The following is a 25189-nucleotide window of genomic DNA, read 5'->3' on the forward strand; positions in this document are numbered from 1 at the left end:
CATTTCTTTCAGCTCAAATAGTTACGGGAGTTTATTTCTGCGGGAGAGCAAATTAAGTACCATTTTGTCCAGCCACACACAAAGCACTAAGATGTAGCTGAAACGGAAGATGAAGATAGCAGAAGACTGTCCCAAGAAGACAAAGCAGTTTATTTTCTCCATCATATTCAAATAAAAAGCAGATGGCAAGGTGGCAATAAGGTGGCAAACTAGTTTGGCTCTGTTACTGACACTGCACTGCAGGTCCCAAGGAGTCTGCAGTGTACACAGCAAAGACAAACCCGAGACATTAATGACTTCCAAATGGAGCAGGTAAGCAGATTCAGAAACTGGGAGTACTGTCCGTGTGGTCAGATCCAGACAGCTGTCCAGATGCTTGCCCCGTTCCATACCCAGCTGCAGAAGACGTTTAACCCATAACGCCTGCCTGTGCCTGCTCTAGTCAGTCTGGCAGAGAGGCAGATAAAACTACCCTGTTACAGACAAATGTGCCTAAAGGCTTCTGGCTCCAGCGTGGGTCATGGTCTGCCAGCATCAGTGTCTATAGGTGACAGCAGGGGCATGTTCAGCATTGCACCCTGCATGTGCCACTGACTCGCTGTGTGGTCTCCAAAAGGTCACACCAGCTCAGTGTCCTTGCTCTGTCCAACCTGGGGGAACATCCGCCATTTCACGCAGGAGAAGAAATGAATTGTAGGAACATTTTATCAGGCAAATGCAGACTAGAAATGCAGTTTTCTGATTCATTAGTACTACTGATTGAGGCAGGGGAGATATAAAAAGAAGTGTTTTATTTTAAAGATGATTATATATCCTGTTATCTCTGCATAGAACAACATTTCATGCTGCTTACATCTGCAGTCCAGATATCATTGTGATGGATTGCTTAAAAATATATGCGGTGAGAAGGTTTTTTTAAGCCCATAAGGGTTTTCTGCGAAAATATGAAGGTCTGCTGGAAGACCCCTTTGCATTTTGGGGGAAAGTCCATCACCTAAATCAGCACAAAGATTTTCCTGCCGTATTTGGCTTCGCTGCAGCTCCTTCAGCTACTCTCCTGAAACTACTGGATGCATGCCATGCTGTGATCTCCCTTCCCTCCATTACAGTGTCGATTAAAAACACACTACCTCATGCCCAAGGGAGTCCATTTTCCTCAGTAACTTGTTTTTAAATACGCAACATGTCTTCACAGCTGCCCACAATTGCTTGGAGTGAGCAATGAGAAGCTCCTCTTACTGTGGCATCTGACCTCCTCCTTGCCTTTCCCACTCGGTTCATCAGCATCTCCAACAGATGTGGCCGTATGCGGACCACTAAGATGGTCAGAGGCACTTGGGTGACCTGGGAGCCAAGAGCTGGCAGGCTTGAACTCTGCTGACTCTGAATTATTCATCCCACTCCTATACATACCTGCAGGAGGAGATGCCTTCAGCTTTTACCTGCCGTATTAAACAGCTTAGATTTGGTCCTAAGTCACTTTGGTTATAACTATACTAATAAATGACAAATTACCCAGGGCCATTTTCTGGTGCTGTGGCCAGATGGCACTTGGTAGCCTGGTCAATGCTGTTGGCTGATCATCCTGCAGCAGAACTGGACATCAACCCTATTGCTTTAAATTATTTTATCTTTTTTTTTACAGCTAAAGACTTCATTCGGAATTTGATGGAGAAGGACCCTAATAAAAGATACACCTGTGAGCAAGCAGCACGGCACCCTTGGTAAGCAACAGTCACTGCTGTGTGAAACCCTCAGGACAGAGAGCATCGTTTTACATTCATGGGTGGAAGTGGTTTTTCTATCACGTAGTATACTAACCTCTACCAAATAACCCTGGACTCTTATTCTTACAATCCCCACCTTTGTCCTCCAAATTTTCCTGGAAAACCATGATGGACTTTAATCTCATGCACCAACCTGTTGAGTATCTGTATAAAGATTCAATGAAATACTGAATTATGTATGTTGACTGTAGTGCAGCAGTGGGATATGCCAAAATGATTGAACCCAGAAATCATATTTGGGGGCAAAAGGTCAAATTCTGCAGGTGTGCAGAAAGCTGGGTATCAACCTGCTCATGAGGTCCTTGCCAAAGTAATATCAGAGCACTTAAGAGCATCCCATGAAGCAGGAAGTCCTCATCTGCGCTTCACAGATGATAGTCCACCTCCTACTTGCAGTAAGGACCTGGTTTCACACGCTGTTTACCCTCTCTTGTTGAATGGAAGAGATAGGAAACCCTAGAGAGGGATCAGGTCAGCTGAGTCTGAATTGGCTATAGCAATGCTATCTCTGAAGTGACTGCAGAAAAGTACCTGGTCTGACTGTATTCATAATTTAGACTTCTTTAAATTAGATGATACCTTTGCACATGGCTGACTTCACCAATGTTACCCAAGTATTATGTAGATGAAACAAGAGTGGCTCATGTACTTTTGACCAACCCTGAGTGACTGAGCATCACCCCGCACTACCAGCTGCACCCAAAAATGGGCTTTGGATGTAAGTCTTTTAGAGAAGGGATCATTATACGTGAAGCAAGGTATTATTTTGGTTGTTATAATGGCTGCAACAGAAAGGAGTCAATGGCATGACATTTTCACCCCAGGTGTGAAATTAGACTGTGTTTTTATGCTATCACAATTACCACAAATACCATTTCTTTTTGCAGTTTCTGGAGCACGGGCTGGATAAGAGCATTAAGCTGTGCATTTGCAGGGGAACCGAAGTTTTTCTGAGCGTCCATAGCCCCTCAGAAAAGCAACTGGGCCAGTGTCATAACTAGCTCAACAGCTTGATGGAGCGCAAAACCATCCTGGTGATGCAATTTGAGCCCAGGGATCAGCCTCGAGTAGTGTAGAGTATAAAACTCATGGTAAGAAAAGCACGGGCGTACAAGTTGTCAGTGAGTTTTAAGGTAGCACTGCTTTCTCCTGGGAGTTGGAGACATTCATTCAGAGGATGGAGTCTGCATCCCTCTGAGGCTGGGGAACTTTATCGGCAGGGCTCTGGTCACCTCTTCCAGACATGGGTTTTGGACATGCTCCTTGACCTTTCTAGCTCTAAAGGGACAGAACGTGGTACCCAGCTTAGAATCCTGTTAAATTTCAAAGCAGAGTAAAACTTAATGGCTGTAGCTCTAGAACAAATACTTCAGTTTGGCTTCAAGGGGTTTATGCTCCTCTCTCTGACACTCACTGGTTTGTCTCATCTCATTGCTGCTTTCAGTCCTGGGACCAGATGGAAAGTAAACCCTTTCAAAGGTTTTTACCATTCTGGCTTACTTGCTGATAAAGTTTTACCAATACACAGGCTAACGACTTACCCCCATCATTAATTAACAATTTGGCACTCGTGAAGGTGTTCAGTAAGTTAGGACTACACGAGTGGTAGGAATACAGTGAGATGGCACTGATTTCTCCATAGTGGGAATGATGTACCGATGTCTGACTGCAGATTGTCAGGCACCGTGATTACCAGTCAGGATGAAGATGAGATTGGGGCACAGCTTTTACAATTAAAAAGTTTTAGGAAAGGCTTGGGATGCAGAAGGTAATGTAAATCATTGAAGCATAAAGCCAGGTTCTTGCTTTTCATCCTCCATAGCAATGACGATGAGAAACATTTTACAGATGATTATTAGCTGCATCAGTGGCTGGCATCAGTACAAATGCGGGATGAGGAGAAGTCAAGACCTGGGCCTGCTCTTCTTCCAATGTCCCATCAATAGCTGCGTTGTCTGTGTGACAAAAAGGGAAATGAAATCCAGCTTTTGTGAGATGAAAAAAAAAAAAAGCATTTCTAAATGATACTGACCTGAGCCTCAGGATATTAAACAAGTTACAAAAGTCAATATTAGAAATACAGAATAAACAATGGGAATGCAACTCCCCGCAGAGAATGAGGTGACCGTTTGTATAACTCAGAGGCAGATTTTCCAAAACCTTACATCCAAGATACACAAAACGTAAGCATCCAGCTCTTGGCCCCTCTACATCTGTGTTGGTTGCTGGAGTGCAACAAAGAAACGTGGCACTTGTAAGACACGCAGCTTCTGGGCCCTCCTGAAGGAACAAAATGATAAAAAGTGTTTTTATTCCTTTTTTTTTTCCTTTTTTTTCTTTTGCATGTCATGGCCAGGGGCCAATGGAAACTCACAGACTGCTCCATATTTTTTTATATTTTCTACAGAATCTAATCTCCCATTTAAAAACAACCCCCCAAAAAAGGGTTTTCCCCCATTTCTGTGGCAGGGGGTCTTCTTCTGCCAGGCTGACTTTGCAAGGCAATGGTTCCTTTGCAGGGCTACCTCCCAGCCGTGTAAAGCATGGCTCGGGGTCAGCCTTTGAGATGTCAGACAGGCAAATGGCACCGCAGTAGGGAGGGCTAAAATATTCACCATGTGTCTATACGCCAAATCCACCTCCCCTTGACATGGGGACAATATGTGCCAGTGGATTAAAGAGCAGAAGGACAGTTGTACAGTGAAAGCAAAGCATGGAAGTTTCCAAAGATATGGCTTCAGATCTGCCTCTGTCCTCCCCAGTGAGCTCTTGAGCAAAACTCTTATTCCTCCTTGCTCTGAAAAGGTTCCTGTAACATAAATGTTGTAGTTATGGACCTCTCCGGAGAGTGGTGCAGTGATTTTTTGGAGGGTTTGGATCCTCTAGTGGTAAATGCTACTAAAGTGCCTTTTTGGGTAATCAAGCCTACCCACCCGGATATTATCCGTTATTTCAGAGTTAGTGCTAGGATCTCGTTTTGCCAAGCCATTGCTCAAGAAGCCTTTTCCACCCAGATTGCTTATGCCAGGAAATAATGAGGTTTTTACTGCTTCTTTTCTCATTCTAGCCATTAAATCTGTTGCAATGGCATCCTCCCCTCCCCTTTGAAGGAGGGGAAGGCCTTTTCGGGGGAGGAGGAGGAGAGCTCTGTGCTTCCTTTCAATGGTCAGCTCTGTCCTTCTCTCGGCCTGGGCATATTTAAGTTTCCAACAAGTCCAGGCTTGAGTTCCTCTCTCTCATGGTTGCGTTCAGTGTTGCAACGGTCGGAGATAAGGGTGCAAGTGTTTAGGCAACAGAGAGAGGCCACTGTGACTTTTATAACGGGGGCATTCTGTACCACCTTTTCACGTGAGCATGTATTTTTCGGCATACATCCCCATTAGCAACATCACCTTCCATAGCGCGTTCTCTTCTCTGTGTGTGATGAAGAGTAATGAGGTACGTAAGACTGCTGGCTTAGTGGGGAGAGATGGTCAGAGCAGATTTCAAGTGGTCCCATAACTGATACGCTCCTGCAGAATGCTTACACTTCAAGTAGCCCTTAATGGCATCTCATAAAAGGTATTTTTTTGTCTGCACAACTGATTCTGTAGAGCAACGTAACTGGCGAAGCATCTTTGAACCCTAGAGTTCGCATGAGGTGAAATCCTGATTCCACTGAGGTTAATGGGAGTTTTGCCACTGACTTCAGAGAGAGTTGGGGTTTGTCTCCTTATCTCACCAGAGGAACACAGAATATCTACCCAAGTCACTGGTGCTGTGCAAATGGTAGATAATTAATATATACAATGAAGTGGCTCCATGTAGTGACATTTTCCAGCTTTCCCTTTTTCTTCCTCCTGTGAAATCTGCCCCTGCAGTATCAGATCATTGGGATCAGCTACAAATTAGGAAGAAATCTATCAAATCAGGAGTACTTAACACATACGTTATAACCTGATTGTGATAAAAATAGTTAACTGTGCATGAGATGGCTACCTGGCCGTGAGATTTTGCTGTTTCTATATATAACATTAGTGAAGAACAAACTGATTCCAAAATATACCTCTTATTTTAATTACCATGTTTTTATTAAAAACTTCTAAGCAAGGCTTGCAAGAACTGAATCTTGCAAGATATTACGTTTGTGCCTTTAAGGTTAATAATCTTTTTGAATTTTGGGAAACTGCTCTAGAATAGCCAGCTATTCACATGACTAAATGTTTGTACAGGATCAGACCCTAAAAAAAGTAAATACTTCTTCCCAATGGCCCACTTTTCTGTGCTGTATCTGCTCCCCACATGCCTGCATTTACGTGATGTTTTGCTATTTATAATCAAATGGCCTTGGCAGGGGGACGGTATGTTAAACTCGGAGTTGGCAGAAAAGGAGGCTAATAATTGCGGTGAAGTATGGTAGCAGAAACAGTACAATATGTAAGACTTGTTGGTATAATGATTACACCCCAGCCTGCAAAATCTGTCCATTTATACAGATTTCTCCAGTTTAATATACAGGTGACTTATGCTTTCCATTGGAAAAGTTTTTTTCTAATAGCATATCTTTCACTGAGGTTTGCACAGTTTATGGTGTGTTGCAAAGGTGCAATGTTCTGCTCAGTTGTTCCACTGTGACTTTTCGAAAAGGACGTGGAAAATGAAGGTAACAAAAGAGTGGGGTAATTTTGCTGCAGCTTGATACATTTTAATGTTTCCCTAGCTCATATTAATGACAGCAATTAAGTTTATTAAATATATTACCATGTCAGAGCCCACATCCTGTTAGGGCAGTCACTCAGGCTGCAGTGATTAAGGACGAGCAGCAGAAAGCTGAGGACCTGTTTTTTCCAGCTGTGGGATTACACTGCAGTCCCCGCCAGGTCCAGCTGGGTCCTGCAGCCCCAAATTCAGCCTCCAGGCTCAGGTCAGAGGGAAAAAAAACAGTCCTCAGAGGGCGAGGAGAAGGTCCAACAGTTAGGAAGCCAGTACAGGAATTGCAAGGCATGCCGTGAATTTATTTGCTCCGTCACGCATTACCCGAGTGACCTTAAATGGGATTTAGAGCTGTGTGCTGAAGCCAGTTACGGCATCGAAGGCAACCTGGGACATCTAAATTGAAGGGTGATGTATGTATCGCCTCCCTGTATAGACTGTGTAGGGGAGAAGGAGGTTGTGACACCTAAGTTAGACACCTGTGTCCACAGGTACGAGTGTGGCCCTCGCCTTTCCCCACCGCTCGTAGGGATGGAGAGCGGATACTCGGGACGTGCCGACGTCCATCCCCGCCTACGCCGAAGAATCGCAAAGCTTTGGCAAGGATTGAGCCTCTGCAAATCGTGACCATGACCCTGAGTGTTTATTATGTGCCAGAGAGCACGAGCCAGATAATAATTTCCACCCAGGGAAAGGACATGGTTTACAAAGAGCTCAGTTCTCAGACAATGTTGTTTGAAGTGTGAAAAGGGCTCCCTGAAGGGAACTGCTGATGTTTACAACATTAAATCAAACTCTTATCGAGTTTGTCCCTGCACTCTATTTATTTGGAGCATCACTGATACAGTATGTGAGCGTGTATATTTATATGCATGTACGTGTGTATGTGTGTGTGTATATATGTGTGTGTATGTATAGAAGAGTTATGATCCTTCAGCATTATCCATTACAGCTAACTCCATGTTTCCTGTCATCATACTCAAGAGTATTTCCAAGCACTGTTTGGCCAGCACAGCGTTTGAGTTGGCTGCCTTCAGTATGAAGGTTCAGAAAATAATGGTAGATGAAAGACTCTGCCTGCCATCGTGGGCAGGGAGATGCGAGAGACATATGCTTGCAGTATGCTAACAAAGAACCGTCCAAAAGGAAATTTACTGGTTTTGTCTTTATTGGAGGTTCCTCTCAAAGCTTAGAAGTGGTATGGCCAGATAAATCTCTGTGATAGCTTTGAACCCAGATAGAGAGCTAAAATAAATCAGATACTATGAAATAATATTTGATCATTAGATTACATTCCTCTCATGTGCACGGCTAGATTTGTTATGGTTATCCAGGAGAAATACCCTTCTTAGCTTCAGTGGAAGTATTTGTGATGGAGAGTCGTCAGATGGTGGCCCTTGGTATCCAATTCTGTGTGTTGAGACACTTATATATTTACAACTGGATGTACGACCAGCTTCAACACGAAGTTCCCCAAACCATTAGTTAGGATGTAGCTGCTTTCAGGTGCTGCAAAACGGGGACCCCGAGAGAAAAGCCAGGTTCCAGTTAGGCTAATCAGTCCTTGCTCGTTTCTGGCTGATGCTCAGCATGATAACGGATCATGCATTATTCTGATTTGTTTAATTTTATTTTTGTATACATCTGTGGTAGGTAGAAGTAATATCTTTTACTGGGCCAACTGGTATAGTTGGTAAAAACAAGCTTCAGTGCTGACACAGTTAACTTCAAAGTTAACTGCAAAACCAAGAACTATTGCTCAGGGTTTGACCAGATATGCATCAGTTTGATCATCTCTGAAAGAGGAGATGGCTGTTTCTCAGGGAAAATGGAGCTGATGCCTGTAGGAGAAGGGTATGTTGTGCAGGAGAGCGAGGAAGAAAGAAAGATCCTAAGGTATTTTTGTCCTAAAAGGAAAAGCAAGATGGTTTATAGCCTGTGGACTTGGAGAGTTAGGGAAAGGTGGGAAGGGTGCTGTAAAGCCAGTATCTCTATTAAATTTTGTGCATTATCTTTTCAGCATGGGAACTAAAGTTCATGATTAAATACATTCAGTATAGATGTGGTGATGCTCATGATACCCCCCTCAGGGTGGGTTTTTGTGCCCAAAAGCTTATCTCGTTTTTCAAATTCTTAACAGTTGATCATATAAAAGATATGACTTCTACCTGCTCACCTCCACCTCTCTTGCCTGTGTCCTTAAACCACCACATCTCCAGCAAAACACCAACAGCGAATGGATGTTAACATTTATTTTGTTTTCCTAGAAGTAAAACTATACTATAAACACTATAATGCCATGAGAATTTTGTACAAGTTTGAAGATCCTCCAAGGCAAAATACAGTATAAAAGCAGAGTCCTCATGTTACAGCATTGCACCGCTAACAGGATAGTTCTTCAGAGGCAGCTTGGAGAGCGATCCCACACCCGGCTTTGGCAGCCGGGGCTGCGTTTTGGGCCACACCGTTTGGCATACCAGCACGTGTTTGAACGGATTCTGCTGCGCTAAATTAGCCCCAGCACTGCTATTATCTTGCTCTGATTAAAAACTAGCATCTGCAAGGTGCCAATGCTGCTGAAGAGACCTTAGATGTAGGATGGTCCCCATCACTGTAGTGTTTGAAGGCTTCACAGGGTGTCTGTCCATCCCCTTGTGAAGTATACAAGTACTATTCTTGCCTATTTGGGAAACACCCAAATACCAAGACTTTTTTGCTGTAAATACAAGAATTGCGTGGTGAACATAGAGTTAGTGGTGGCAGAAGACAGTTTGTGAACTATTGGAACCAGCAGTTTCTTATTGAAACCATCATCATTTCAGAAAATGATCCCTAAACTCAAAAAAGGAAAAAAAAAAGCCTGTATTTGAGCTATACGCCCTATGAAAAGTTTCATATAGCAAAACTGCATTTGTGAGTCCTTGTGGAGACTGGCAGGAAAGTTCTTCTGGAAGAGCTGGCAAGGGTATCATACCCCAAGAACTTGTTCCCATGTTTCCAAAATAAAATTTGACAAGTGGGAAACATGATCTGTGCTTATACAGCTCGTTAACAAACTTGTTCATAAAGCAAAATGCTTCATTAGCTTTGGAAGAAAAATGTTCTTTGCGAATGTAAGTAAATTTTCTCTTTGCAGCTTGGTCTTTTTGATCAGTTACTGAATGGATAGTTTGGCATGGGATCCATCAGGATCTGTGCTGGGCCTGGCAGTATTGCCTGTGAGGGACAGAAGATGGAACAGTGAACATGATGCTTAACCTGGATACTGCCTCACCAAACTTTTAGCTGCCTGGCCCCAGTGGGAAATCAAGACCAACTTGCCTTCCTGTCAGTGGCAGAGGTGGTCAGAAGGAATCCTCTTCAGAGGAAGATCTGAAGATCTTCCAGTTTTCAGTCAAACACCTCCCCTTCTCCATCAACAGCACAGGGACCCAAGAGGGGATGTCAGGTGCCATTTGGGAGCTATGCTTTGCTCATGGGACCAGTTCTTCTGTCTACTTGAGATAGAGGTTGTGGTCGTGGCAGTCAGCCAAGTGCCCTTCCCAGTTGGAGGTGGGCTACCCTGAATGGGAACCTTGCTCCTTCCTGCCCACAATCCTGCTGGCTCCAATACTCTTGAATAGCTCAATATAGATCAGCTCAGTTGCAACAGGATGGGAATGGTGGCTCTCCACTCTTGGGAGATGAGGGTTTAGTCCCTCACCTTCCTCCCAAGAGTAAGTAGTTCCTCTCATATCTTTCACTTCTTGGGTGAGTGTTACCAGCAGGAAGGAGGGGAGCAATTTGGAGGAGGCTGGTCCCAGAGAGCACTTCTTAGATGTGCCACTGACATGAAGATAGAAAAAGCTGCATGTCCTTTGGAGAGCAAGGTTAAAGTTTGGAGTGATCTGGACAAAATGAAAGGAATGTCTCCAATTCATGGGACACATAAATGGAAACAGCAGGCTGGGGTATGTAAGCAGAGTTTCATCTTTTAAGAAATACAAGGCAATGCTGCCATTCTGCTGCCTTAGTTGGAAAACAGCGAACAGCTCGAGTACCGCCCTCTAAGGAAGATGTGGACTAGTTGGAGAAAGTCCAGAGAAGCTCACTAGATCAGAGGATTAGAAAATATGAGTTATGAAGAAACAGTGAAGGAATCAGTTTGTTTAGTCTAGAGAAGAGAAGACAGAGAGAAGACATGATAACAGTCTTCAAATATGTGAAAGGATGCTTCAAAGACAAAGGGAGTAAACTATTTTCCATGTCTTCTGGGAGATAGTGGGGCACTGGAATAGGTTGCCTGAGGAGTGCCCATCTTTTGGAGATCTTTAAGGACTGGTTAGCCAAATATCTGTCAAAATTATTTTGACAGGGCTGGGGTGGGGGGAAGGACTAGGTGACCACTGAGTCCCCCAGACCCTCTGATTATTTTATTGAAGGTCTGCAGACTGGGAGGCTCTGGGCCTGATGGACTCTTCAATTTCTTACAATTTTTTATTGATAATGGACATTGGGTTTCTACACTGTGGCTAAAAAATTGATTTCTTAAAATTTCACATACAACGTAGGAGGCAATCTTTGCTTCCTCATTTCACCTATCTTAGATAGCACCAATTACCCCAGCACATGGCCCAACATCAGTTCACTACGGTGCCTAATCTTCCAACAGACCTCATGCCTTGAGGAGTTAAATGAATCAATAAAATTCCCTTGAAATAATTGTGTTTACTGGAGATTAGAAAGTGTCTTTATCTGTTCAAGAAACTGTGCAAGATCAGTGAAGTTTTTAGGTTGGGTGTTGTTCAGCTCAAGCTATTTGTGCAGCCTGTGCTGCTTTAGTGAGTGTCCATGTATCTCCTTTATTGTAAATCTACATTAATCATGATGAATGGCTATGTATGTTGCAGGGTGGCAGGAAAATCTCCAGCGCAAACAGAAATCAGACAGGTTGGAGTGGCTCTGGAAGCTTCTGCATGGCTGAGGCTAAAAGTAGTCTCAGCCTGTTGATGTTAAATCTTTAGATGTAAAGAAAAAAAAAAGTAGATTGTTTTCATCTAAGACTGTAATGGTGATAGAAAGCAGCCGTGCACCAACAAAATAAGGTCGTACCTCTTTGTAGCTGCCAGACCTACAAGCCTTATCTACGCTTGCTTTTATTGCCCCAGATTTTCCACCGCTGCTGCCAGCAGAGACAGCAGTGGGAAATTTAAGCCCTCGTGTGAATGAAATCATCATCACTGCAGGAGCAATCACACCTTGGACCAGCCTTCTCCGTTGAGGAGAAGAAGAAAGAGTATTCAAGGAGAGCAAAAGATCTCTTAAAATTTGTGTTGCCTGTCCGTTTCAGGATCGCTGGTGATACAGCGCTCAACAAAAACATCCACGAGTCGGTCAGCGCTCAGATCCGGAAGAACTTTGCAAAAAGCAAATGGAGAGTAAGTGACCCATCCTCGGGGATGACACTTAGAGGCATAACTCTGCTAATGCGGCGGCCGTACGGCCACCCTTTCAGCATGGTAGTGCTTTTGTAGCCCAAAATTTTGGTCAAAATAGTTGGTCCAGTCTTAGGTTACATGGTCTTGTGGGGCCTTTTAGGGAGGATGCTACTAACGAAGTGTATGAACGTAATGAGTGTGAGAGATGGGGCTGGGACTGCTCATAGCTACAGCACCAGCGGTTAATGCAGAGTTGGGGTCAGCACTGGGGGGGGGGACGTGAAGCAATGCAGACACCCTGCGTGTTGGTGCAAGGAAGGATGTGTCAAATATGACTTTCCTTGGAGGCTGCTGCATCCCGACTGAGTGCTAGAAGGAACGACAGGGAGCAGGACCGGGGCAGAAATGCATATGGTTTGCTATTGCTGTTTCTAGCTTAGAAACTAGAAATTGCAAAAAGTTTGGAGGATGATGGACTCATCCACTTCTGACAACTCTGAGCAGGCAGGAGAGGAGCAGAAGCAACCCTTCTACCTCCAACTTTTTTATTCTTTCTTTCTTTTTTTTTTTTTTCTTTTCTCCAGCAAGCGTTTAACGCCACAGCGGTCGTGCGACACATGAGACGGTTACACCTCGGCAGCAGCCTGGACAGCGCGAGTGCCAGCGTGTCCAGCACCCTCAGCCTCGCCGCCCCGCTTCCCGACGCAGCCACACGGAAAGATTGTGAGTAGCCGACATCCCCGGAGAGCTCCTGCCGCGGCAGCCGAGCAAATTCGCGGGATCCCCATTTTCTTTTTGACCCCCAGGCTGCAGTCCTCGCTGCCAGTAGGTTCGGCTTTGTGCAAGCAGTGTTTAAATTAAGGACTGAAAAGGGAGCGAAGCCTTCATTTTTAGCTGGCCAAAAAAATAACGCTACAATTGGAAAAGTTTATGCACTAAAAAAAAAGAGTTTTTAGCTTGGTGCATTTTTGAGAGAAAAACACTCTTTCTTGTGAAGAAAAAGGGCTTTCGCTTGGGAAAAAGACCCAGAACCCCCCACAAAAAAGTATTTGGTTGAAAACTGAAAAAGTTTACTCAAACTGTTTATGTTTGAGTTTCCAGTATTATGATAAGACATTTTTCTGTAAAAATTGGCTTACTTTCCATTTCCATTTTCCATGGAGGAGTCTGATCCTGCCAGTCTGACCCAGCTTCCGTCTTCCTGGGCCAAATTAAGCTCCTGTGCGAAGAGAGTCATTTGTCTGAGCAGGACTCAGGCTCTGAACACCACAACAGGACTTGGCCCGCTGCCTTGTTTGTTATAAGCTATAATTGAGATTTGCAAGCTGCCCGATGGAGCCAGATGCTTGAGATATATATTTTTTCTGAATGCCAGGGAAGGAGACATGGCAGCGAAGGGATCATTTGGAAGACAGAAATGCATCCTTTGCGATGAAGCCTATTTAATCTCTGGGTTCTGAGCATTTCTTTTATTCCTTTCTGTCCATCTGTAGAGATTTTTATATCATGAAATGGAGGGATGTGGATTTTACAATTCGAGGAGCTTGTTTTCGGGTGCAGCACCAAAAAGGAATGCTAATAGCTTATGGTATTGCAAGTCAGTGCTTACTTCACTGGGGACCGAAGTGGTTATTTCTAGACTATACCCCACACTATTCTGGAACCGAAAGCACCTACTATTCAGGATAGATTTTGGATGGCGCTGCTATCTGCCTCTGCCACCCCTGCCTGCCAGCCTCTGCTCCTCGATGAGGACATGCCACCAGGCGCAGTCCCTGCGGTTCTGTATGGAAGCGGTGGTTTCTCTTGCTGTCATGGGCACGGTTTCCCCCACGGCTGGGGTGGGATCTGCCTTCTGGGTGCTGCCCGAGATGTTTTTCCCAGCCTGTGCTGTGGCTGAGCCAGAGGAAAGACCCTTCCCTTTGCATCCCTTGCCTGATTCATGCCCAGTGCCCAATTTGCAATGCCCGGTGCCAAATCCTACAGCTGCTGCCAAAAAAGCATCATTGTGCTCCTGGCACACATCTGGCACCTGCAAAGGAGCGATGCAGCGCTGACTGGCGGCAAAGCACTTCCAACCGTGCACTGGCAATGCAGTGGTGTAGAAGACCTCTTTCAGGGGAGAAACATGCCTTTATTTTGGTTCCTGCTGCAGTATGGCTAAGCTGGACACCAGTTAGTTCTAGAGCACGTGATGGCATGTTTTGCTGTTAAACTGGTGGGTGATTAATCTCCATCCATCCATTTGATTAATCTCAAATGGTGTTAATTAATAGCATTGAGTAGTCTGAACAGTAATGGAAAAACATCTGTGAACAAGAAGGGTGGGAAGAGAACAAAGTCTGTTTAACCACTACAGAATCCAGCAGGTCCCTGTACAGAATCTGACCATATTTTGCAGTGGTGGAGAAGTCAACCAGGATACGAAGGATAAAACCAGATGTGTTAAGATAGGTCAAGCTTTTTCGTGTCAGGAATATGAGGCAGAAAAGTATCGAAAGATTTCCAAGCATCCCAGGTTAAGTCCAGCTTGGCAGACAATACAGAAGAGCTTCCCTTCCTCAAAGAAGTTAATTAAAGAGTTAGGAGGTGCTGGAGCCCCAGAGAACCAATGAGGAGAGCCAGCAGCAAATACAAGGAGTGACATTAAGAGGGAGCTGACATGTCAAATGCCCTCCACCAAATACCTCCTGTTGGGAAAAAGGAAACCTCTGAGGCCTCCGTCCTGCCTCTTTCTTTCTCAGCAGTTTTCTCTGGGGACAGATTTCTTGCACGAGAAAGATCCCGTGAAACATGAAAACATGAAACAGCTGTGCCACCATTACAAAATATAAATGCTGCCTAATGCTATTAATAGACATTTAATGAGCTCTCCCAATAGTTTCAAATGCAGCAATTTCACATCATTGAAGACAATTAAATACAGCCTTCGCCTGGGAGTAGGTTATGTCAGGCTGCATCCTAATTCTGTTCTTTGTATTAGGGCAGAGCAGAGATGATGCATTAGGCTGGATTATGCTACCTGTCAGGAAAGTCTAAGTGAATCAGTTGGGGTTTCTTAAGTGTATTGGCCTGAGATTGTTCTGTTTAGACATGATCGGACTGCTGGGATTAATTACAGGACCTAGATCTCTGTATTTTTAAGGTAATAGATTGCAGCGTGAAGCCAAGGTGTCAAATATTGATACTGCTAGGAAATGGGATGTGGCCGAGTGTAGGTACAGCATAGTCATCCCTGAGGTTGAAATGCCACCTTGAAGCATGGAAAAGTAGTTAAAAGTTGTAACAAGCATCAAAAAGATCCTGAGTAGTCAAGGGGCCGTATCAAACTCCAGTCTGAGAATATATTAATATAGGTTTCATCCATCCTTTATTCACCAGGCTGGAGAAATGAACTGTATTTCTGATCACTCTGAGCCTGCATCTTGTCAGAGCAAGGTGACCGTGCCGGGTCCCCGCCTGGCAGCTTTTCTCGCACTGGAGGTACCTTTGCAGATCAGTGCCTATAAGGCTGCCAACCTCCATGCAGAGCTGCGCGTGCCGGCAAAATCTAAGGATCTCCCCAGTGGGGTCTCAGCAGCCACTGGGAGAGGGGTAGTTCATCCGTGGAAAGCTCTGGCAAGGATATATTTAATTTCTCTTCATTAATGCTTTCCGTAGAAACTGCTGACGTTGTGCTGGAATAGCAAAATCTTGAATCTGTCATTCAAAACACAGCCTACTTTGGGTTTTCAGGGGTTATGTTTTGGAGAGTTGTGGTTTTTAAAGCTGTGATGGAGGGTTCGCTGGAAGTGGACACTTTCTATAAACATTTTAATTTAGCTAAACCCCCCCATTTTTTTCATAAAAATTATCTGTCAGAAATCTTTGATTAGTTCAAAAGGAACTGCCTGGGTAAATTTTGGGTCCAGATACTCAACCTACATCAACCTGCATCTCTTAGCTGGAAGTCCTGGAGACATAACCAGCAAAACCTGGAGCTGTTGCTAGAATGATGTCCAAGTCACACAAATTTACATTCCCTTTAGGTTAACTGGAACTTACCAATGAATTTGACCCACTCACTTTTTTATCAGCAGCTTTGCAGGATGCCTGGGGAAATTTTTTCAATCCAGGTGCACAGTCTGTTCGTTTAGCTAGATGGCCATGATGACAAGTTTAATCATCTTCAACATTCCCACAAGGAAAATTATTCTGAGCAAGTACAATGCTGGAGGGATTTTTGAATCCCAGAACTCTTTGTCTTCAGCCCCAGAAATGTGGAATCTGGTTGAACATGTACCAAAGCTGGACATTTATTCATTGTGACGTGCGTATGCAACTGCCGGTGGTGGCAGTAGGCGAACGGCCGTGGGCCAGGAGGGCAGAAGATGCCCCGTGGAGGTACCCAGCCAACCCATCGCTGCAGGAAGAGCAGGAGCGCCGTCTCCAGCTGCGGTCCCCTCCTCTCTGTAGCGTGCTACGAAAGAAATGTAGCTTTGCCCACATTCCCGCCTCCAAAAATAACATTTCTAACTCTATTTCTGGCTTTCCTTTTAGGTATGTCTCCATCCACTCTCTGTAGTTTTGTTTCATCTGCTTCTTCAGGCGTTTCTGCGGTAGGAGGGGACCGGAGACCCAGACCCACCACAGTGACCACAGTGCACACAGGGAGCAAGTGAGAGCCGGGGCGGCGAGGAGCGGGCAGGCGGCTGGGCTGGCAGGGTTCCTCCGCGCGATCCCACCCTGCGGTGCACGCTCAGCGAAGGACTAGAAGAAAGAAGATTTTTTATGGCCATATTTTATACTGCAATTCTGAAATGTTTCATTTATCACGAACTGCAATGACTCCAGGGGGAACGGATCTAACAGTCTCTGGTGCTGTACATATATATACATATATATAAATATATATATATATATATGTGAGTCTAGCAATGTTCTAACTAATGAACACTCATTCTTTTCCCCAGTGATTTACTCTTTTCTCAGTGTAGGTAACAGTATATGTTGTATTTTTTTCCATTAACTACAAACATCTCAACTGGATTATTTAAATAGAGATACTTTTCTGAGCATTATATTTTTTTTTCTTTTAAAAAGTACTTCCAGTAATGTCCCTCCTTCCAGTTTGCTGGGGGATAGGCTATTTCTGTAGGTAGGAATTGACGTTAACTTTGCAACACAGGAGGATTTCAATAGCATGCCATTTCTCGCTCCTCAAATTGGACTGCAAGTCTGCCTGGCTTTAGCAGATCTACTGCTCAGATTAAGAAAATGTTGCTTTCCCTCCCCTCCTCCTCATGGAAAGCCATGGCAAGAGTGAAATTGCCACCAGCTGGGAGTCAGCTCATCCTTGGCCTCATTCCTGTAGCGCTGGGGATCTGCACACCCTTGTTTCAGAGGAGAGGCAGGTACACGGTGCCGGTCAGGAGCCAAGCAGAGCTGAGCAAACGAAATGACAGAGCACGGTCTCATCCTGCAGCTCTTATCTCCTTCGAGTCAGTCTGCGTTACAGGCAGAGCGAAAGAAAAGGAAGACGCGGGGCCGGGAGTCGTAGTCCTCCTCTGCCACTGACTCGCTGTGCTGCCCTCGAGCAAGACATTTAATTCACCAGCCTCCTCCCAGCCTGGCCTCTGGCACAGGGCGCATCCAGCCAGAGGTGCTGAGCACCCGCAGCTCCTGGGGGCTTTGCCTGGCGTTGCTGATGCTCAGCACTTCCCAGAGTGGCCAAAACCAAATAGAAAATTTTGCACGTTAATCTCTGCCTGTCTGGGTTTCACCCCCTGGGAGAGGGGTGATGCTTGCACCCCTCTGTGATGCACTGGCAGGCTCTCGGGTGCAAAGTGCAGGATCTGGTGTAGCGTTGCTCCATCACGCTTAGCTCTGGCCGAGGGCCGGCGAGGAGCACTGAGCTGGGCAAGCAGGGCCTGGCCGAAAGGCACAGGCACACGCAGGGGCAGTGGTGGCACTGCCTCCCCCTCCTCCCCAGAAGCTGATACACAAAAGCAAACTCAACTTCCCCATTTTTTATCATTAAATACCTGCACTTCCCAGACTCCGAGTGCTGGTGCATCGTTTAGGAACAGCCACCGTGAGTGTTGTGCAGCCGTGCATCAAAGAGAGGAGAGCAAATCTGCCCAGATTTGCCGAAGGGCCCCAGGTTACTTCTACACCATTCCCAGCTGTGATTTTCCTTCGCGGAGGAGAGAAGGGAGGCGGGTGGCAGAGGCAGGCACCCTTCCCCGGCCGCTGTGAGCCCCTCACACCCCAGACAGGTCCATCCCCAGCCAGAGGCACAAGCCATGCCCCGCAGCCTGCTCTATTGCCACGCTCGCCTCATTTCTCCTGTACAAGAAATTGTGAAAGCCAGTCACAGACACAGCTGAATGTATCAGGCAATAGCGACCGTGATGGGAAAAACCATAAGATACGTATTTTTCATTGAGACTTCAAAATCCTCCTTCAGCTTCTGTCGGTTGGCTTCAACCAGCAGAGCCGGGATTTCATCCATCGTACTTTGTGTGCTTAAAGCTGGAAAAGCAGCTGGCAGTGAGCGCTGACTCTGTTTGAAATAGCCGCTCTTTTGGTGGCACTTAAAGCTGTTGCTAGATCTCTAGTTTTCTCGGTATTAAGCTGCTCCCCATTTTCAGAGGGCTGTGGCACATCTGAGTGAGGCCCTGGGAGCCCCCGGTGCCCCCCACCGTCTTGCGGCTGGCATGGATGATCATGCAGAAAGGCTTCAACTTCAACTTCTCGTTTTAGGAAAGATGTCAGATATTGGTCTCTTGGGGGTTGGTAGCAAAACTAAACTCCATATAATTTCCCTGGTGAGGACTTGAGATTTGGGCAGACCAAAGGGCAGGGAATCTCCTTGCTGCAAGTCATGCTCCTGTCCCCATCCCCTGGCCATTGCCACCATATAGTCCTGCCCCATTGACAAAGAGTAGGAAGAGCTTCATCAGCATTTACCCTTGGAGCTCTTTATCTTGCTGCAAAGATATCTGAAGATGAGTATAATACAATTTAAACTCATTCTAAGGCCACTTTATTTTTCCAGCCTGAGTAAGGAAGCTTTAGTTTAGGAGACTCCTATCCCAAGAAATTCAAGTTATTTTGAGCCCTGATGATTTCATGGCCCTATTCTGCTCCAGTTGGAGGGATGTAAATAGGCAGTCTCCCAGTTTGGCGTCAGTGGAGTTCCCCACGGTTACACACATGCAAGCAAAAGCAGGATTTGGTTAGGGAATACTTTTGTCTTTGTAGAGTGGTTTTAAAGGTTAGGGCTCAAGTGTTCCCTCTTTGCCTTCTCTTCTGAAACCTGAGGTCTGGTTTGAACTTGATGTAGTTGCTGAGGCCACTAATCAAAATACAGCATCCAAGTGTGTCTTGCAGAAAAAAAAAGAAAAGCAAATGGATTTCCATCTGCAAAACAAAGAGCAGTGATGGGAGCAAAGGCAGACGTGCTGTCCTGCAGCTGGGGGGTTCCATATGCTGGCTGCCCCTCCTTGCTGGATGCTTTCTGTGTTTTTTGTTGGGGGGGTATTCTTTCCTTCCACACCTAGAATTAGGGTGATTTGTTTTCCTTCCTGCAAGTAATATTCTGCCGTAGTTGTGTAATTTATCATTATTCTCTTTGGCTTGCTATGAACTGGAGGGATTTTAAGACAAGGAACAGAAGCACTTAGAAGCAAAATGGTTTCTCTCTGCTACAACTTTGTGTGGTGGGGAGCTCTTCTTTTGTGTCAGTGAAACACAGACGGAGGCCTGACTGGGGTTCACCAAATGCTTAGAGAGATCTCCTGTCCTTGAGTCCTGAAGTATCTTTTGGTTAAAACTTCTCAGTTTAAATCTGGGTAAATCTGTTAACTGGGAAAACTTACCCAGGCCAGATTTACGGAGGGGGCTGGAGCCGTTTGCCCCTCGGCAGCACAGCCTGGTAGGGCAAACACTCCGGCATCGCTTGGCGGGGATGCTCCAGTGCCGTGTCCTTCTCCTGCCCCAATCCACCTCTGCTCAGCCACTCTCACACGTGAATGCAAGGCCAGGAGTAAATAGTGTGTGCATGTGGGGAAAGGGCTAATAGCCCCAAAGGAGAAGATTCAAAACAAATCCCCCACTGGCCTTGCCATGAAGGAGCAGGTAGAAAAATCCCTCTGGGCTCTTTCCCAATGGACCGTCCTACTAAACAATGTGTGGTTTGCTCCTCACATGAGGACTTCAGCCTGGAGTCACCTGTCTGTTACCCTTTTCTGCTTTACTTTACTGGCACCGATGTGTTTTTCCTTTGTAACTTGTTTTCCTCAGCTCCTTCCCCTTCTTTTTCTTTGCTTGCAGCTTTGATTGTTGATTTTTACCTCCAGAGTCACAGAGGCCATCTCTGATGCCAACAGCAGTGCTCTTGCTGGGAAAACAAAAAAAAGAATCCAGAAAACCTCCAGCTGGCCCCTTAGCCTGCAGAAGAAGTTGTGAGGACAGGCTGCCTGTGAACTCTGCGAGCTGGAAGTCAGTATTGCAGTGGCAGGGGCTTCCGCTGCTGATTTTGCATGTGACTTCATTCCCAGTGCATCCTAACTTTCTGCTGGATCACCCCTTCTGCAGCACAAAGTGGATATTGGCCCCGCGGCATGGCTAATGGGGAAGTAGGAGTATGGGGAAAACCTGGCAATGATGCTTTCCTGAGACTGTGTTACTCTATTGGTGATGTGTCTTCTGTCCTGGCACCTTGCTGTCGTACAGGTGCCATTAGAGTAGTGGGTGCAGAAGAAAAAAAGTAGGATTTTACCTATGCCTTGTGTGTCTGTTATGGTTGTGGTGCTGAAATAAAACCAAGTAATGATAGAGGTTCGTTCCTGATATGAATCAAACCACAAAAAGGGGTGTCAGCCCATTGGTGGACATCTCCATGTAGTTCTGCAGTAGGCATTAGATAGGGGTTTCTGCTGTGCACGTGTCCTGCATACCTCCATGGCTATTGACAGTGTTTTTTCTGTAACCAGTTCTCCTTCTTCTGGGCCCCTGCCCGGCCCTGAGGGACTTCGGGACTTGTCCAAAGCTTTTCCCAGCTACGGGAGCCAACACATTCCCTGACCTCTGGCTTTTCTCCCCAAACCCTCTGCAAACCAGAGCACAGATCTCCAGGGTGCCCCAGAAATGCAGTGGCAGCCGTCCCTGAGGCTGCCCCTTCCTTAAGCGTGACCCTATTTTTAGTGAAACAAGCCCCCAGGGAAAGCCAGATGGCTTTCAGCCATCGGTGAGCAGGGAGAATATTGTCCTTCGATGTGAACTTGGCGTTAACTAGATCAGAGATATGGAAACCTCTGCTATTATTTCCCCCTGTGACAACAGCTCCAGCCCTGAGCAGCGCTGGGTGAGCACTACATAAAAACACCAGATTGACTTTGCCAACAAGTTCATGCAGACTGTAGCCTGTTGCTTTTGCTCTCTCCAAAGAGTCAGGGGATTTATCTACAGGCAAAATAAGTCTCTAGACTGAGCCCCAAGGTACAGAAGTATCATCCTTTCAGCGTTTGGAAATTCCCATTTAATGGGATTACTGGCGTTCTTGCTCCCATGCGTATTTATCTGTCTGAATTGGGGCCTGAATGCATCCCATGAATTATTCATGGGAAGGGAGTTTTGCCTTCGTTATCATGCTTATTTGCACCAGAAACTTGATGCTAAGAATTACACTCATTCAAGCAAAGAGCGGAAACACACCCGGAGACTACAGCATCCAAGGAAAACAGCATCAAAACCAAACGTGGAGGATTAATTGGCAAATCACTGTGAGCAATGGCTGAGCGAGGAAACAGCAACCTGCTCGCAAACGTTGCTCGAACAGAGTTTCCCCTGGTAAATTAGTCATTCAGATTTCTTGCCCAGCAGCAAGTTTTACACAATCCTTTTTGTTTTTCCCCACATCCCTGCAGCTGGGTCCTGCCTTCCCATCCTGTCTGCCGGGGTGGTCTGGTCTCCGTGACACACGTGTGTGTGCGTGCGCGTGTGTGTGCGTGTGTGTGTTGCGGCCCCAGGGATCACAGATCCCACCGGTGGGAGATCAGGAGTTGGTTCAGGTTTTTTGGTCCGGCTTTGCACAGTTGGGTCAAAGCTGTGTAAATAGTGTTTGTAATGGAGGATAAAGGCTTTTTATCCCAGACACTGGTTTTCAAGACCCCTTCCCCACCATGAACCATGCCACTGATCTGTCCAGGTAGCTATTCTTTTCCTCCTCTTCATAAATGATAAGGTCAGAAGAGTGGCTCTTACATTTTTCCATGCTCCAGAGTGGAATCAGGGCATGTATGCTCGCAAGCATTGTGAAAAACCACTGCTGAACTAATGACGACATCAGATGTCCAATGAATGCATGATACTGCACTGCATGTATTAAACTGCTGTTCACTGTTTCTGTATTTCCCAAGCCTTTTCTTTATGCACATTCAACCCAACCTTTTCTTCGAGGGGTTTACTTCTACGTTTTGCTTTTAAATGACTCAATGTGTCTGTAACTCGAAATCCATCGTTAAGTTTGAGTAAATGCAAAAGCTGATGTTTTGTAAACAAGATACTGCAAAGCCTGGTAATGTATTTTGTCTTTCTGTTGAACGCTCTGCAGCATGTACGGGAAGAGTCACCATCCAGAACAGCTTAAAACTATGCAGCAGTCATGTACACACGTCTAGAAACAGGGAGTCGGGGAGGGGAGGGTCCCTTTTTTAATACAATGCTTAAAAATTTGATCCGCATCAAAAATTCCTTCCCTGGGTTGCTAATGCTCAGGACTACCAAGAAGCATGTTGGTATGTCTCTTTGTTTTTTCTTTTTTTCATTTGGTTCATTTTTCTTAGTCAAAGCTTAGACTGGTTCACTCAATACTTAGTGTTTTTCTCTTCCTGCAAGATATTTCTTTCTCACCTGTTGCAGAATGAACTGCATTTTGGGGACCAAGATGCTGTGATTATTTGCCTGCACAAAATAGGGCAGAGAGCTGAGCTAGTTTTTCCATCCTTTCCAAAGCATCACCACCTAAATACTACCTTTTAATCCTTGAACCATCATGTAGTACCACCATTTATTTGCAGAAGAGGTTGGTGTGGTACTTTTCCTTCTTCCACATGGAAATCATGCCCTTGCCTTCTCTTCCCTTAATCATTGACCCATTTTCATATGTGCTGGTCTTTCTAAGGCAGGGCAGGATGGCCACATGGTACTTTTAGTACCTCCAGCCCAATCCTTTTGTGGGCATCAGCAGGGCAATGGTCCCAGCTCCTGAGCAGTTGCTTGTTGGTGTGGAAGATGCTCAAGTTCCCAATACTCCAAACAGAGCCATCTGAAAGGGCTGGGAAATTGCTCCAGGCTCCTGGGAAGGGCATGCCAAGCAATGGGGCTGGAGAGAAGGCACCATGCCGGTGGCATAGGGAGCAAGTATCAGTCCTTGGAAATTATGTAAGGGACTGCTCCGTGGTGGCTGAAAGCACCAAGAAGTCTTGAGCCCATCTTCAAGGTTGGTGCTCAGCCAGGATGCCGTGCCATTGCTGAAGCGCTACATGGCAGCATAAAAATCATTATTAATAATGGTTGTAAATCAGCCTGAGTTCAGATGCTGAGGCAGCACATGGTGTAAGGCTCCATGAGGAGGTGGACATGCGCTGTGGTTCCTGGTGGATGGGAGCTCCTAGGGGGGTGCTCAGGGTAGCTCCGAGCTTTTCCATGCCCAGAGTGGCATCATACATGCTATGTCTTACTAGATCAAGCTGTAGCATGACCCCCAAAGTGAAGAGTGTGGAAGGTTGTAGCTCAGTGGGAGATACGATGTGACTCATGTTTCTGGTCAACGCAATGTCAGCATCCTGTTGTACATTGGCCTCTAGTTGAGAAACAGCATTTTGGTCAGTTTGGGCCTTTTTTTAGATAGATACTTGATTTGGGTCAGCAAACAATGAAAAAAAGCCCAGTCTGCCCAGACTAGTGACTCCCCAAATATCCCCAACTGCAAAACATCTCTCGGTTGACTTTTAATGAAAATGCAAGCATGTTTTCTACAAAGGCTTAAATCTTAATCAAGGAATGTTAGTGTGCCTAATATTGCAGGTCTTGTGATTGATACAAGTTCATAACAGCATCCATGTCCAAACAGAAGGGAGAACGTGTATTTACTCCATGCATGTATTAAGGCATCGCAAAAGTTTTATCTGCATAATGAGTTTGCAATACTGCAAATTGTTAATGGGGCTACGTCGCAAGTGGTTCTCTGCCTTGACAATCATGTATACATATCGAGATTTCTATCATAATGACAATTTAAAGGGATGACTAATTGTTTTCCTCCAATAAATCCAATTAAATCACCCTGATGTGAAGTCTGATGTTTTTGAGTGCGTGAGTCTCCACCCACGTACAAGAAAGGGAGTGAATCATTTATATGGCTGCTCCACTGCTCCATTGTGTTTTATGCAACGATGTCCCTTTATGTCCCAAAGGAGGATAGCGAGATTTTTTCCCTCCATAGGGAAATGGATAAAAAGGATAATTTGTCTTTCAGGTGTTTCCTAAAGCTGCTGTTGGAAGTGCTGCTGACTGGCAACATATGGAGACATGGCTGTCTCCTGGGGGTTGAGAATATCTGTGTGGGGCTGGGTAGAGGAGATGCAGTTGTTGGAGACTGCTGCCCCTTTGAGCTGGTCCTGGTGATTTACGCAGCCTGTGGTGGGAATCCTGAAAGGAGACGAGATTTTTGCTGGTGTTTCCACGTCCCTTTGCAGTCAGCAGTGGGCTCCAAAGGCTGTTGTGTGAGCTCCATCATTGGCTTCCTTTTCCTCCAGACTGTGTTCCTAGTGTGTAATATGACTTGCTTATTTCTCCCCCCACCTTATTCTTAATTTTCCCCATTTTTATTTTTGCTTTTCTGGCTTTCACTTACTGGCACACAAGAATTCCTTCCCCTTTAAATATAGCTGGCAAAATCACTACGCCCAGAGAATCGTTGTTGGGCACCCAGCAGGAAGGTGGGCCCATGCTTGAAGTTAAAGCCAGGTGGTTTTAGACATCTGGTTCAATATCAGAGCTGAAATGAATGGCAGTGATAATGGCCAACTCATAGCAATATAAAGAGAAAGGCAAATTACTTAAATAGCTTTTATATTGTGAATGAAGAAACAACCACCAGAACCAATCTGATTTCTATTTCAAAGCTGTGTTATGTAACTGTGGCCACAGAACTAGGATTAGATGCTGGACTGTACCAGGAGAGATGAGATGACCTCCCATTTGTGCTCTGGAAAAGCACATCCAGGGGAAGTTACATCTTTGGAA

The 25189-nt window shown here is 45.4% G+C and overlaps 1 protein-coding gene across 2 annotated transcripts in view; it reads left to right on the forward strand.

Moving 5' to 3' along the window:
* The window catches only part of CAMK1D (calcium/calmodulin dependent protein kinase ID), a 230412-nt gene extending 206187 nt beyond the window's left edge, over positions 1 to 24225 (forward strand). The window contains exons 8-11 of one of the 2 annotated variants that reach the window (XM_075143627.1): positions 1646 to 1724; positions 11809 to 11896; positions 12481 to 12619; positions 16436 to 24225. In XM_075143627.1, coding sequence (XP_074999728.1) covers positions 1646 to 1724; positions 11809 to 11896; positions 12481 to 12619; positions 16436 to 16557 — 428 coding nt within the window. In that variant the 3' untranslated portion in view covers positions 16558 to 24225. The remainder of the gene's footprint in view (positions 1 to 1645; positions 1725 to 11808; positions 11897 to 12480; positions 12620 to 16435) is intronic. The other variant, XM_075143634.1, reaches the window with a different exon arrangement.
* Positions 24226 to 25189: the final 964 nt, after the last annotated feature.

Source organism: Calonectris borealis, chromosome 1, assembly GCF_964195595.1.
Source record: "Calonectris borealis chromosome 1, bCalBor7.hap1.2, whole genome shotgun sequence".
NCBI lineage: Eukaryota > Metazoa > Chordata > Aves > Procellariiformes > Procellariidae > Calonectris > Calonectris borealis.